General features: G+C 58.0%; 1 protein-coding gene across 1 annotated transcript; it reads left to right on the top strand.

The window, feature by feature from the left end:
- Window positions 1-2,021: 2,021 nt before the first annotated feature.
- CCM2L (CCM2 like scaffold protein) lies at window positions 2,022-13,668 on the top strand. The gene is made up of 10 exons (XM_077832367.1): window positions 2,022-2,051; window positions 3,464-3,631; window positions 6,889-6,972; window positions 7,371-7,554; window positions 8,669-9,174; window positions 9,269-9,404; window positions 9,863-9,926; window positions 10,704-10,836; window positions 10,986-11,124; window positions 13,397-13,668. The coding sequence occupies exons 1-10, from the start codon at window positions 2,022-2,024 to the stop codon at window positions 13,666-13,668; spliced, it is 1,716 nt and encodes a 571-aa protein (XP_077688493.1).
- The last annotated feature ends 1,246 nt before the right edge of the window (window positions 13,669-14,914 follow it).

Here is a 14,914-nt window from a genome sequence, read left to right as displayed (position 1 = left end):
GCAGGGCAGCAGAGGCTGGCAGCAGAGTTGGTGCTGAGACTTTGCATCGCTTGGTTGTGGCTGAGTTGGGATTGTCTGTTGGCCAGAGCACGAGGACGGGGAGCCAGGACTCCTGGGTTCTGTTTCCAGCTCTGCCACTAACTCGGGGGAGTTGCCTCAATTTCCCCAGTTGTAAAATGGAGATAATGACTCTGCCGTCCCTCTCGAGGGGTGGCACTAATTCACTGAGGCGGGTGACGCACTTTGAGACCATCAGGGAGGGAGCTGTGTAAGAGCGGAGTGTTATTCTGAGTGGGTTGGTGGGACAGGGCAGCAAGGAGGCTGTGATCCTCTCCCACATAGCTCATAGACCAGCCGGGAGAGGGAGGGATACATGCTCTGCCATGCAGTAATGTAGCCAATGCAGAGCTGGACTGTTGTGTAGCGAGCGTTCATATTTCCATAGCCTGTCTCCTGGGGGCATGCTGTGCTGGGTCCAGACACAGTAAAAGGAATCCAGGAGGCAGGAGCCCCCCCCGGAAGGGAGGTTACGATACCCACAGCAGATGCTGATCAGCTCCCGCAAGAGGCTCCTGCATGATGCCAGCTCCCTTCTGCTCCTGCCACTCGCTATGTGGCTGGGTATTTGGCATCAGGGACATTGCAGGAAACAGGAGCCCGCGTGGGGCTTGGTAACTACGTGAGGCACATGGGAGCATCCCTGGAGACACTCCACTGCCTGAATGCACCACGCAGGAAATGGAACACACCCACTCCGGGGCAAACCCAACCAAGGAGATTGCCTGGGGCATAAATCAGGCTGACGGGAACGCATTGCACGTGTCAGCACACTGGGAGGGTCAGGGTCATCCCTGACTTTAGTGGACCTGCCCCAGGGAGGAGATTGGCCAGGGAGAGCGGTGGTGGCTCTTTGGAGAAAACCCCCATCATGGCACCAAGTGACCTTCACCCTGGGGCTCGGGGGCTCACGCAGGAGAAAAAATGGAGTTTAGCAGCCCCCGGGGAGACTCCTGACTCCAGAGATTTACAAGCTCCTGTAGGCGTCAGCTCCTGAGTGTCTGTCCCCTTCCTGTCCATCCCTCGCTGCTCGGGAAGAGGAAGTCTCTGCAGCTGCTGGGGCAGGATGCAGTGCACAGGAGGGAAGGAACATCCCTTTTAGCCTGGAATTTCTCTTCCCACCGGCTCTCCCCCACTCTAGAGCGGGGCCCAAGCTGCAGTCTGAGCTCCCCACAGGCCCCGGGGGGGTTGAGGTTTGTGCCTCACGTGCACTTCTCAAGAGCTGGGGCTCCTTAGCGATGATGATTTGGGTCCCTGCTGATAATTTATGAAGCCCCAGAGCCTTGGTGCCTCTTAGGCTTTCAGCCCCCACCATGGCTAGCATTTCAGGTCCCCTGCTCTAGTCACTGTCCCAGGGCCAGCTCTGGTTCCTGCCTAGCCCTACAACTGCATTGCATGCCCCACGTTTGCACCCAGCTGATCCTCCATCTATGCCCCAGGCCTTCTACTCTGGCACGGGAGTGAGTCAGGGACAGGGGAGCCCCCGAGGAGCTGCCAGGAGCTCCTACTGTGGAGGAGATCCAGAAGAGCCTTGGAGAATGTCCCTTCGAAGACGGCACCAGCAGAACCACCGAGATCTCCCGGCTGGGTTACTAGCGCCAAGAGAGGGACGGGGTGTGTGTGACAGAGAGACAGACGGACGGAGTGTGTGAGAGAGGCAGACAGACGGCAACAGTGCACAAAGACAATGTGTGCTAGGCGCTGCGCAGCGGGCAAGGGGGTGGGCGTAAGTGCGTTGGGAACGAACGTTTCCCCTTGGGGTGTGAGCCGAGCCCAGCAGCCCCAGAGCCCCGTCTGCTCGGCCAGAGCTCAACTCCATGAACTTCTCCCTCCCCGGAGGGGCAGGAACTCAGCGAGTTCACATCAGAGCCGTCGCTGGTGGAGTTTCCGACACAGGAAAAAAACAAAGGAATAGCACGTAGCGGAAAGAGCTGCCTTTGCCGTGTCAGGAGCGGAGCAGGGACATGGAGTACGAGGCCAAGAAGGGGAAGAAGGTACGTACAGGCCGAGCTGGCTTTGCGGGGTGCAGGTGCGTGTGTGTGGCGGTTCCCAAGGGTGTCACTGCACGGGGCACTGAGTGCTGCCTGGGTGTGAGACAAAGGCCAAGTGCTCCCTTCCCTTAGGCAGCATGCAGGGTAGCAGGTGAGTGGAATTCATGGGGAGCAGGGCCTACAGGGGAGAATGGCAGCCCATGATTCCTCCCCCCACCCCCAAACCGGGCTGAAAAGAGGGACGTGGCCTAGCAGAAAGGGGCGGAGTCACCAAACAGCCTGCGCCCCACCCAGAGCAGCGTAAATTGCATTGAGCCCTTAGGCTATTCGACGGGCCAGGTGACCCCTTGGGGGTGGGGAATCAACGGTAGCATAGCCCCAGAGCCAGCCGTGCTACTGGGGTGCGGGGAGCCCCAGAGCCAGCCGTGCTGCTGGGGTGTGGGGAGCTGCATGCAGGATCCATAGGGGACTGGGCCATCTCTCCATATGCACCCAGCTGGCTATGCTCTCTGTCCTGCGTGGCCCATGGGACAAGACGGTGCACATGTGGCTCTCAGAGGCCAGCAAGGTGCTTTCCCTTCAGGGACTCTGTACAGAGGAGAATCCACAGCCTGACCCTTGGGTCTTTTATTCCCCTCTCCCCCCTGTGACTGACCCAGCACAGTTAAAGGCCCCAGGGCAGAGGCCCGGCAGAGACCAGCTGGGTTTAGAGTCCTGGCTGGGTTTTCCGCAAGGCAGGGACTGGCTGTCCATTGGTTCTGCGCCAGGAATGTAACTCAGCTGCGATTGTGAACATGGCATTCTGATCTGCTCAGCCTGCCACCTTGGCTTGGCCCAATCTCGGGGTCTGTGGGGAGAGATGCATGGCTCCATTCTTTCTGGCTGGAAATTCCAGCTCTGATTCATCCATTTCTCTCCCACTAGGGTATTTCTGGTTCATTTATCATGTCCTCGCTTCCCAGGGGTTGTACACGGCTTGTTTACTCCATCCACTGCCCTCCCCCCAATAATGGCATCCCCAAACTTCTCCATGTGCTCTTTATCCAAACCCCTCTGCCTGTCCTGTTCTGTGCAGGACAGCCGCCTTAGGCCCAGGGCCTATGTTCATTGGATTTATTTACATGGCGCAATTAGAGCCAACCCCGGAGGGAGCTCACTCTCTGTGTCTCTAGGAATAGATTCTCTCTCTCTCTCTCTCATAGCATTTCTAACGCACCCTTTACTGCACATGGTCTGGGACTCCCCTGGGGGATGCTGGCTTCCTCTCATTGTGGGATTGCTGTTGAACCCATATCACACTTGAGGGGCATATTCATGCACATATGATCCTACCAGGGTGCACAGCAAACACAAGCCCCTCTGCGGTTGGAGCGGATGAGAGATGCCGGCTTCTCAGCTCTCCTGTTTGTTCTCAGGGGTTTGTGTCTCCCATCAAGCGGCTGGTTTTCCCCAAGGCGGCTCGCAGGCAGGCGCTCAGGAGCAGTGTCTACCGGAGGCCTCTGCATTCTGTCCCTCTCTACCCCCCTGATTATCTCATAGATCCCCAAACACTGCTGCACGACTACGTGGAGAAGGAGGTGAAGGTAAGGAGGGGTGGCCGGGAGGGCCAGGCGCTATCCCAGAAGCTCAGATCTTCTTGGTCGCTAGCAGGAGCGGAGGTCACAGGCCTGGCTTCCTTAACCCTGTGAGAGTTCCCCATTGCTGTGCTCCAGGGAAGGTGGATCACCTCTCACTGTAATGCACCCACCAGGTAAACCCCAGCCGTGTGAGAATCACCACCTGGTGGTTTGGAGTGAGCTCTCCCAGGGAAACAGGCTGCCACCAGACCAAACTGAATAGCTGAGCTGACTGTCTGCCCAAAAGAAGACCTGGACCCTGGTTCTTCCATCCGCCACTGGCCTCTAACTCCGGCAGGAAAACGCTCATTTGGCCTTTGGTAACTGTGGGCCCAGCGAAAACCCAGGGGAAGGATGTGCTGGGGGAGTTCTTCAAACTGTAAAGTGACCAAGGATTGCAGCTTCTGAGCTACATGCATGGCAGGGCCCTTTTGCATGTGCAGGGTGCAGAGGTGAAAGTAAGCTGGTATGGTATGGTATGGTGTACCGGCAAGAGCCAGTACACAGCTGACCATGCTGGCAGGGGGCAGCTTCCCCAGGCAGGCAATTTAAAAGGTCCCTGAGCTCCCAGCAGTGGCCAGAGGCCCTGGCCCTTTAAATTACCACCAGACCCCCAAGGCTCCCGGCTGCCGTTGCAGCTACAGCTACCATGGAGATGTGGTGGTAATTTAAAGGTCCCCGGGCTCCCGGCTGCCACTACCACAGCTGGAGCCCCTGGCCCTTTAAATCGCTGCCAGAGCCCTGCGTTAGTAGGCAGCAATTTAAAGGGCCTAGGGATTTAAAGGCTCCGCCCCTTCTACCTGAGGCCCCACCCCCCGCTCAGGACCCCGGCCCTGAGTACCGGTAAGTCCTTTAAGTTACTTTTACCCCGGCAGGGTGGGCCCCAGGCAGCTGGGAACCCTTTACTCAGAGCCTGACCCCAAGTCTCAAGGGTTCCCGGGGACACAGGGTTTAAAGTGAAAAGAAAAGGAGGACTTGTGGCACCTTAGAGACTAACCAATTTATTTGAGCATAAGCTTTTGTGAGCTACAGCTCACTTCATCGGATGCATACTGTGGAAAGTGTAGAAGATCTTTTTATACGCATAAAGCATGAAAATATACCTCCTCCCACCCCACTCTCCTGCTGGTAATAGCTTATCTAAAGTGATCACTCTCCTTACATTGTGTATGATAATCAAGGTGGGCCATTTCCAGCACAAATCCAGGGTTTAACAAGAACGTCTGGGGTGGGGGGGTAGGAAAAAACAAGGGGAAATAGGTTACCTTGCATAATAACTTAGCCAGTCCTTGCCTACAGACAGCCCCCCAACCTGAAGCAAATACTCACCAGCAACCACATACCACACAACAGAACCACTAACCCAGGAACCTATCCTTGCAACAAAGCCTGTTGCCAACTGTGCCCACATATCTATTCAGGGGACACCATCACAGGGCCTAATCACATCAGCCACACTATCAGAGGCTCGTTCACCTGCACATCCACCAATGTGATATATGCCATCATGTGCCAGCAATGCCCCTCTGCCATGTACATTGGTCAAACTGGACAGTCTCTACGTAAAAGAATAAATGGACACAAATCAAACGTCAAGAATTATAACATTCATAAACCAGCTGGAGAACACTTCAATCTCTCTGGTCACGCGATTACAGACATGAAAGTTGCTATATTACAACAAAAAAACTTCAAATCCAGACTCTAGTGAGAAACTGTTGAATTGGAATTCATTTGCAAATTGGATACAATTAACTTAGGCTTGAATAGAGACTGGGAGTGGCTAAGTCATTATGCAATGTAACCTATTTCCCCTTGTTTTTTCCTACCCCCCACCCCCCACCCCAGACATTCTTGTTAAACCCTGGATTTGTGCTGGAAATGGCCCACCTTGATTATCATACACACTGTAAGGAGAGTGATCACTTTAGATAAGCTATTACCATCAGGAGAGTGGGGTGGGAGGAGGTATTTTTTCATGCTTTATGTGTATAAAAAGATCTTCTACACTTTCCACAGTATGCATCCGATGAAGTGAGCTGTAGCTCACGAAAGCTTATGCTCAAATAAATTGGTTAGTCTCTAAGGTGCCACAAGTCCTCCTTTTCTTTTTGCAAATACAGACTAACACGGCTGCTACTCTGAAACTGGTTTAAAGTGAGTTTCTTTTCCTCAGTTCAGGCAGGTCTCCATCCCACAGTTTGCAGGGTGCTCTGGTGTCTTCGGGCCAGGCCCATGGAGATAGGCATCACCAGGTGCCCGAATACACACTGCCCTTGGCCAGGACCAGCACCCAGCCCTTGTCCTTGTTTCAGGATGAAGCTGATTGCTTCCGCTCCAGCGTTGCTGCTGCAGGTTCCCTTGCCAGGCGGGTGACCGAGAGGAGACCCCTTCCCCTTGTGTCCTGCAGGGATATAGAAATACACTGTGCGCTGTGGTGTGCAGCCCACACAGACCCTGAATGGCTTCATGTGGGCCTAAGAGGTCATGTATGCGCTCTGGCTGCACCTGCAGGGAGGGCCAGGCAGGAGTCCCAGCTGGGGAAGCAGCCAGGTGGTTACTCTAAACAGAGGATGTGCAGGGCAGAAAGGGGCTCCAGGTAAGGAAAAACTCTGGGGTCCCTCTCTGGGATGAGATGGCAGAGAGTCCAGGAGGGTCAAGAAACAAAGCCCCCCGAGGCAAGGAGGTGGGGAGAAGAGCAGGCAGGGGGCGAGCTGGGGCCTTCCGGACCCCTGAGGAAGGGGGGAGTGGGCCAGCCCTGGGCTGTGGGATAGGTTAGGCACCGAAGGACAGTGTGACCCAGCAGAGGCAGAAGGTTTGGTTTCTGTATCGCTCCTGAAGGACTTTGGTAAGGGCTCTGCAGGGGGCTCTGGAGCCCCTCCCTTGTCCCAGACACGGTGTCTACGGCTACTGGGCGCCAGCCTGTCACCCCCAAGGCTGATCAATGCCCCTGCGCAGCAAGGGAGCAAGCGGACCCGCCAACAGAGGCCAACCAGCGAGACCCTGAGACTTGCCAAGGCCACCCAGGATGTCTGTGGCAGGGAATTGAACCCAAGTCTCCAGCTAGCGCCCTACCCACTGGGCCATCCATCCACTCTGAAGGCACATCCCTGGGAACAGAGATCCCCAGGCCCCCCGGGGCTCCCTGCAGGGCTTTCCGGACAGCAGGAATCTCCACCACCTGTCACACTCACACGAGTCACCTGCAGTATTTTTCTCTCTAGTTTTTAGGCCACCTGACCTGGGTGACGTCCTCCTTGAACCCCTCCAGCCGGGATGAGCTGCTGCAGCTCCTGGACACAGCCCGGGTAAGAGAGGGAGTCCCCAGCCCGGGGAGGGAGCTGCCACCCCAACGCACCTCCACTCAGCACCTGGGTTAGAAGGGAAGCCATGCATAGTGTTCAGTGCCAGCTGCCAGCTTCCCCATGCTGCAGGGGGGGCAGACAGGGAGCCCGGCTCAGGCTGTTTCCATTTGGGTAGAGCTGGCTTCCTGTGGAGAGAAGGGCCAGGGTGACCTTCCTCGCAGTCGCAGCAGTGACCCGGCTATGCCCATCCTGACTCAGAAACTGTTCTCTGTGCCGCGGCCCTGCCCAGCTGAGGAGAGCTGGGACTGCAGCAGGGTGGGCTCCCGCAGAGCAGAGCCCCAGCACTGCCCGCTGGGCTGCCTCCGTTCTGCCTCTGACCATGTTCCTTTGCCCATCTGCAGCAGCTGAAGGAACTGCCCCTCCAGACCACCCCGGAGCAGGACAGCATCCTGAGCCTGTCGGCCCGCTGCCTCCTTCTCACCTGGAGAGACAATGAGGAGCTCATCCTGAGGATCCCCACCCATGAGATCGCTGCCGCCTCCTACCTGCGGGATGATGCCCTGCACCTCCTGGTGCTGAAAACAGGTGTGCAGACTCACCTGGGCCCAGCACCTGTGTGGGTTTTTCCCTGCAAACCTGTCTGCCCCGCACTGTGCATACGGGACTCCACCAGCCCGATTCCCTGCTGCTTGGGGCTGCGTGTCATCACTTGCACCCATGCCGGCAGGATGCCCGGGTGATTGTGACGAATAAGCGAGGCATGTGGTTGGTTATATCCCTAGTGAGACAAGCACAGGGAAGGGGCATGTTGGCTGGGTGCAGCTCCCTGCAGCACCCTGGGGCTCCGGGGTGATACAGAGGCATGCAGTGTCACCAGGTCCAGCCACGTCCTTAGAGAGCTCTCCTGCCTCAGGGGGTCTCCAGAGTCAGGCTCGCTGGCACGATAGATGAGCAGCCCAGCAGGGCTCTGCTTGGCCTGGCAGTTCACCCCAGACCCCCCTCTGCCTTACAGCACTTCCCCATGGCCAAGGTGGAAAGAAGCGGAGAGCAGCGACAGGCCATGCTCTGCAGTGCTCTGATGCTCCCCGCCCTGCATTTCCTGGCTGCAGTGGAGGGGCTGGTTTCTTTCCCCTCACCTGCCATATGCCAGGACCCAGTCTAAGGAGAAGAGGGTCTGGACGCGTCTAACAAAAAACCCCAGCCTCAGTCAGTAGCTGCAGCCGGGATCTCCAGGGGCAGGGGTGTCATGAACGGCTTGTCCACAGTCAGTGGCAGGGCTGCTACTAGCTGGTCAGGCGTTTGTCCCAGATGTGACCTGACTACAGAGCTTCCACCCTGAGGTAGGCACAAGAAATCGGGTCTGGCTACCCCATACTTTAATGCCCTCCTGGGCTGACTCCAGCTGTTAGCAGCTAAGGGAAGATGTGTGACCCGTGGCGCCACCTGGTGGCTGTACATTGTAATGGTTTTAAGGTTCCATTATAGGGGCAGCCCTGCACCCTACCCTGACTTGCAGGCACCGGGGCGAATGGGGAGGCAGGAGACTCACCTCGTAAACCCCAGCGGAGGGTGTGAGGCAGGGGCAGGGAGCAGCATCCGGGTGGGTACCAATCCCCCCACAGGGTGGGAGGCGGCACCTCCTCATGCCAGCTGGGGTTGGAGCTTTCTGAGCACAGATCTCTTCTCTCGTCTATTCCAGGCCTAGGAGTTGACCCCGTTCCTGCAGGGGGCAACCTGGACATGTACCCAGGGGGCAGTCTGGAGAAAAAGCTCCCTGGAGGGGCAGCTGAGAAGAGGCAGGCTGGGATCTGCCTGGAGCCCAAGCAGCTGGGGGGCACCATGGAGCGCCGGCACACCATCTGCAGCCTGGACTGGAAGATGGCCCGGGGCGGGCAGGAGGGCAGACAGGGCGGGGGAGGCAGCCTGGAGAGGAAGCAGGCCAGTGGCAGCTGGGAGAAGAGGCACAGCAGCCGGGCGGGTGGGAGCTGGGAGCGGAGACAGACCTATAGTGGCAGCTGGGAGCGGAGGCAGCTGGGCAAGGCTGGAGGCAGCTGGGAGCGGAGACAGACCTACAGTGGCAGCTGGGAGAGGGGTAAGACCTATGGCAGCTGGGAGAGGAGGCACACAGGGAATAACCCACTGGATCCCAAGGAGCCCAGCCCTGAGGCATATTGCAACCTCATCATCCTGGCCGTGGCCAACAGGGTAAGTAGCCAAGTGTGCTGTCCCATTGCCAACCCACCCAGCGTTTGACCCGCTCCAGATCACCATGACAGCTGTTTTCTCACACTGGGTGCAGGATGCAGCTGAAGAATCCTGTGCCCTCATCTGCCAGGTCTTCCAGATCATCTATGGGGACCAGACCATCGAGTGCGTAGACCGGGCTGGCTTCCACTACACCTCCACCCCCGAGCGCCCCTGGCTCTCCAGCAGGAGTGAGTGCCGGGCGTGCCAGGCTTAGTGGGATGACAGGACATGGGTCCCTCCCACTGCAGGGTGTTTATCGTGGAGCTCTGAGGTGGGGAGGCCCACACGTGATGTCAGGATGGTGAGGTCCGGCAGTGTGGGGAGCTGGCAGTGCTGTGAGGGGGCAGCATTTGGGCTGGCAAAGCCCTGAGGCAAGATTCCCTGTCTCCTCCGACAGAGGGCAGAGTCTCCTCGGTTCATGGGACAGCGTGTAGCATTGGGGATAGTGGGAGTCTGCCTGCGATGCCTTGAATTCTGGGGTGGTGCTTTGGGAGTCATTGCTGGGGCTGCGCATAGTGGATGGGAGCGGGAGGTGGTGTCCCTGGCTCCTGGGGGTGGTTAAAGAGGCAGCGGGACTCTGACATGGGGCGAGGCGAGCACCGTTGGACAGTTCCCTCATCTTGCCCCCGGGGTTTCCTTTTCCTAGGTGAGAGCTGCCGCACTGATGGGACGTATGGATACGATGCTGATTTCAGCTGCTGCAGCTCATTGTATGTCCTGCTCCCCGAATATCTGAATGACCCTCCCCCCTTATTCCTGTGTATGCTCTGTGTAGCCCTAAACAGCCGCTTCACCCCTTGTGCGAGGGACCCGGGCCCAGTGAGGGGGACTCACAGCAGACAGAGTTAGAAATAGGAGGATACATTTATCTGCCTGCATCTGTGCAAGGGGCTGGGAGCTGACAGCCAGGGCCCATAAAACAGGGAACATAAAACAAAATCTCCCCGTTCCAGAGAAAAACTGGGAAAATATAGACAAGAAACAGGAACAAGCTCAGCCTGGTCCCAGGAGTTATCCTTTCTCCCGGCGGGCGGGCGAGGGGCAGCCAGGCTCTACCTGCAGCCAGCAGGGCCTGAACCCTGCCGAGAAACATCCCAGCTGGTTGTTCGTAAGGCCGATGGCGTTAGGTCCCCCTCTAGTGGCTGGTCCCTCAGGAGATACCAGCCAAAAGAAGGTTTCAGAGTAACAGCCGTGTTAGTCTGTATTTGCAAAAAGAAAAGGAGGACTTGTGGCACCTTAGCGACTAACCCATTTATTAGAGCATAAGCTTTCGTGAGCTGTAGCTCATGCTCAGATAAATGGGTTAGTCTCCAAGGTGCCACAAGTCCTCCTGTTCTTTCAGCCACAAGAAGCAATCCCACCACCGCCTGGAAAATGGGGTGGCAGGTGTGGGATGAGCAGGGCCAACGTTTAGAGTAGGGCTCAGACTATGGTCTGAATGAGGCTGTCTGGACAGCCCAGCTGATCGCCTTCCCTTCTGCCTGCAGCAATGGCTCCCACGAGACCTTTGAAGCGTATTACAGTGGGACGTCTTCCCCTTCCTGCCGGGAGTCGCGTGACAGCCTGGCCAGTGACCAGAGCAGCGTGGGGCTGGAGCAGCTGCAGGACTACATGATCACGGTACTCTCCTTGCTACTGCATCATGGGGGAGTCTTCATTTCCCCGGGCCTCATTCCATCCTTCCAACCCTGAGTCCTACGCATCACTGCCAGGGACCTGCGGGAGGCTGGAGCCGGTCTAACCTTGCTCTCTCTCTCTCTGCTCTGCAGCTGAGGAACAAGCTTTCCCCCCAGGAGATCCAGCAGTTTGCGTTGCTGCTCAGGGAGTACCGGATGGGAAGGTCAGTCCAGGAATACTGTTCTGATCTCCTGCAGCTCTATGGGGACAAGAGGAAGTTTCTCCTTCTGGGTAAATGGCTTGTTACTGACTGCTATCCCCACTCTGGCTTAGCTGGCTAGTGGACACGGCATCTTGGGTGGGAGACCTGGTGGTGTCGACGGCAATTAATTTGACCTTTTCTAAGATGTGTAGAGACAGTCATCTCTCTTCAGGGAGTTGAGGTTTGTGTTCATCAGACCAGCACTGTCCGATGAGAGATGGAGCCCAACCCGAAAAGTCCAGGTCCAGACTCTGAACACTGTGATCCAGGCACTCCTGAATGCTAGATTCAGATTCTGCAAACTTGGTTTTGCTCATAACCAGCCCTCTACCGCGAAAAAAGTAGGGTCCAGAAGGATGCAACGTTCTGGTTTGGGCCTATGTGTAAAGAAGGGATGGGAAAGCGAAGGCTTCAGGATATAAAGGTTCTGATCTGACGGGGGTGACTCTGCCAGCTTCAGTGGCCATCTCCTCGATCTACACTGATGTGAGATCGGGATCAGGCCTTTGATTCTGAGAATACGACCCAGAATGAGGGCCTGAAGGAACTACGTGTGTGGGAGGCGGCATCTCTAAAGGTGGGTGGGGGTGGGGGTGAGTCAGTGTCTATAAGGGTTTGGGGGGGCGGGTGAGTAGGTTTTCCAGCTGTCGAATCACACAAACTGCCCCTATCCTGCCCCTTCTCCGAGGCCCGACCCCACTCACTCCATCCCCCCTCCCTCTGTTGCTCGCTCTCCCCCACCCTCACTTACTGTCACCAGGCTGGGGCATTTGATTGGAGTGTGGGAGGGGGTGTGGCTCTAGGCTGGGGCTGAGGGGTTCGGTGTGTGGGAGGGGGCTCTGGGCTGAGCCTGGGGCAGGGTGTTGGGGTGAAGGAGGGGATACTGGGTGCAAGCTCTGGGCGGGAGTTTGAGTGCTGGATGGGGGCTCAGGGGTGGGGCAGGGGATTGGAGTGTGGGAGGGGGTGAAGGATGCAGGCTCTGGTAGGGAGTTTGTGTGCAGGAGGCGGCTCCGGGCTGGGGCAGGGACTTGGGGTGTAGGAAGGGATGCGGGCTCTCAGAGGGAGTTTGGGTGCAGGAGGGGACTCAGGGCAGGGGTTTGAGGTGTAGGAGGGGGTTTGGAGTGCTGGCTCCAGGAGGGGGGTCAGGGCTGAGGCAGAGGGTTGGGGAGCAGGAGGTGGTGCAGGGTGCAGGCTCTGGGAGGAAGTTTGGGTGGGACGGGGTGCAGGGTGCTGGTTTGGGAGGGGGCTGAGGGCTGGGGCAGAGGTTTGTGGTGTGAGAGGTGGTAAGGGGTGCAGGCTCCGGCCAGGTGGCACTCACCTCGGGCAGCTCCCGTTTGGTGGTGCAGTTGGGCTAAGGCAGGCTCCCTACCTGCCCTGGCCCCGCACCGGTCCTGTAAGCGGCCGGCACATCCCTGAGGCCCCTGTCGGGGGCAGGGGGACTCTGTGCACTGCCCCTGCCTGCAGCTCCCATTGGCCGCAATTCCCAGCCAATGGAAGCTGTGGAGTCAGCGCTCGGGGCGGGGTCAGCGTACAGAGTCCCCCTGGCCCTCCTCTCCAGGGGCCACAGGTATGTGCCAGCCACTTACGGGAGCAGTGCGGGACCGGGGCAGGTAGGGAGCCTGCCTTAGCCCCACTGCGCCGCCGGACTTTTAGCACCTAAAATCGCCCAGATTGGCTTCAGTAGCCTCCGGGAGATAGAGCCTGATTCCGGGAGACTCACGGGGAAATTGGGATGGTTACCAACCCTAGGTGTGAGGCGGTGTCTATAAGGGCGGGGGAGGCAGCATCTATAAGGGCAGGGCATGTCTTTGTTAGATCTTATTTTGTGTAAGGGGCCTGGTGTGTGGAAGATGCTGTCAAGCAGTGACAGGGCCCCGTGCTTCCTACAGCTGACTGGTGTGACTTTGGGAAGTCTATGGGTTTCCATTCCTGCTCTGTACGATGGAGGGGACAGCCCTGCCCTCCCAGATGGGGTGTGAGGATAAATCCGTTAAGGAGTGCTAGGTGCGTGGATGCTGTGGTAAGGAGGGCCCAGGTCGGTCCTAGCGATGGACACGTGCCCGGGTCCCGCAGGGAGTCTAGCGCAGATCAGGGAATAGCAGCTGGATTTCCTGACAGCCCTTCCCTTCCTGTACCTGCTAGGCCAGCTTGTCGGTCGGGAGCTGCTTTTAGACATGCAGACCAAGGGGGTGGCCTGTGGGCTCCCCCGACCCCTCTGGCCCCCGGGAACATGAGCCCTTCCCAGGGCAGTAAGCGCCTACTGGCTCCTGGCCGACACCTCATGGCTGTGTGTCCCCTCAGGGATGCGGCCCTTCATCCCAGATCAGGACATCGGCTACTTCGAGAGCTTCCTGGAGAGCGTCGGCATCCGGGAAGGGGGGATCCTGACCGACAGCTTCGGGCGGATAAAGCGCAGCATGAGCAACACCTCCGCCTCCGCCGTGCGCAGCTACGACAGCTGGTCCCTCCGCTCCGAGTCGGAATCCTTCAACCGCATGATCACGGACATCACCCACGACATCGAGGCGCTGGCTCGCGAGGAGGAGGAGGAGGAGGAAGACAACTATCTGTGAGGGACTCCCACCTCCTCCCCCAAAGGGTGCTCAGTGATTCACTCTGCGGCCGGGAGACTCCTTGAGACCCTGAAACCTCTTGGCTGAACTCAAAAGGTGCCAGCCCCCCCACGTTTCAGCTGAGCTGGGGCTGGTGCTAGCCTGCTGGCTTTTTAACCCTCACCGCTCCAGCTCTGCCTCCTCCTCTCCTCAGCGGTCTCTGCAGGGGGCCTGATGGAGGGGGAGACTGAGCTGCTGCCACTCGCTGGACCTTGGCTTCGCACACCCCAGTGAGGCTCTGTATGCACCTTGCCACCGGTTTGAGTGGCTTGGATTGTAGCACCACTAATTCTAGGAGGGGACTGAGACCTGCCTTACCTGGCGGTGGATTTCTGGAGCAGCAATTTACTGTTAAACGTTTGGGATCAAATTCTTCTCTCGGTGAGGCCAGTCCCCCCGTCCAGGTCTGGGGAGGCTCCCCGGGGGGAACCGCAAGCCGAACTTGTCTCCCCTTCATTAACAATCATCCAGCAGGAAGAGGGCAGCCGCTGCCCTCCACAGGAACTAGCGATTCGTCAGCCTTCATGGGATTCCCGCATCGGCACCCAGGGGAGCAGAGACCCTGTGGGGCAGGCGCGGGCGTGTGTTCTGAGTAATTTGGAACAGAATTAAACTCCGGGGCTGGTGCTTGTTGTGTGTTATTGCCCAAGGCACCAGTCACGCTAGGCCATCAGGGGAATCCAGTGACCCCAAGCCTGGGAAGGGAATGGCTGAGTCCCAAGCTGGGCGTGCGAGGGTGAGGAAGAGAGCCAGGGCTCCATGGTGACACCCCTTCCAGCGAGAGGGGCGGGGTCCGGTTTTCTGTGCAGAGCACGGATGTGACAGGCCAAATCCAACACGGGGCAGGCTGTAATGAACATGCTCCAGTTCATGAGGTAAGGGGGTGAGACGCTCCTGAGATCGGGGTTGCTCCCAGTTACACCAGGGCTGAGCTGGCCCCTGGAATCGCTCTCTAAGGACTGAGCTCCGGCCCTGCTCAGGGCCGTGGGTGAGGGCTGCCCCACAGAGGTGTCTTTAGAGTAGGGAGGGGTTTAAAGGAGAACCGCAGAAAGGCGATTACCAGTTAATGAGGGCCCAGGGCGGCCCACGTGGAGCCCAGCTCTGGGTGCTGAGGACAGCTGGGATTAGTGCTTCTCCTCTCAAACAGCAGCCACCTGACGGGAATGCTCCACTGCTGGCCAAGGAGGGGGTGGGGGAGTGTCTCTGT

The sequence above is a fragment of the Eretmochelys imbricata genome, chromosome 13 (genome assembly GCF_965152235.1).
Source record: "Eretmochelys imbricata isolate rEreImb1 chromosome 13, rEreImb1.hap1, whole genome shotgun sequence".
In the NCBI taxonomy this organism is placed as follows: domain Eukaryota; kingdom Metazoa; phylum Chordata; order Testudines; family Cheloniidae; genus Eretmochelys; species Eretmochelys imbricata.
The sequence above is the reverse complement of the archived record's forward strand: the minus strand, read 5'-3'. Positions and strand labels throughout refer to the sequence as shown.

Coding starts and splice junctions, on each gene's coding strand:
- CCM2L (XM_077832367.1), top strand. CDS start 2,022: ATGGAGTACGAGGCCAAGAAGGGGAAGAAG. Junction 7,555..8,668: donor CCTCCTGGTGCTGAAAACAG/GTGTGCAGACTC, acceptor CGTCTATTCCAG/GCCTAGGAGTTGACCCCGTT. Junction 9,927..10,703: donor TTCAGCTGCTGCAGCTCATT/GTATGTCCTGCT, acceptor TTCTGCCTGCAG/CAATGGCTCCCACGAGACCT.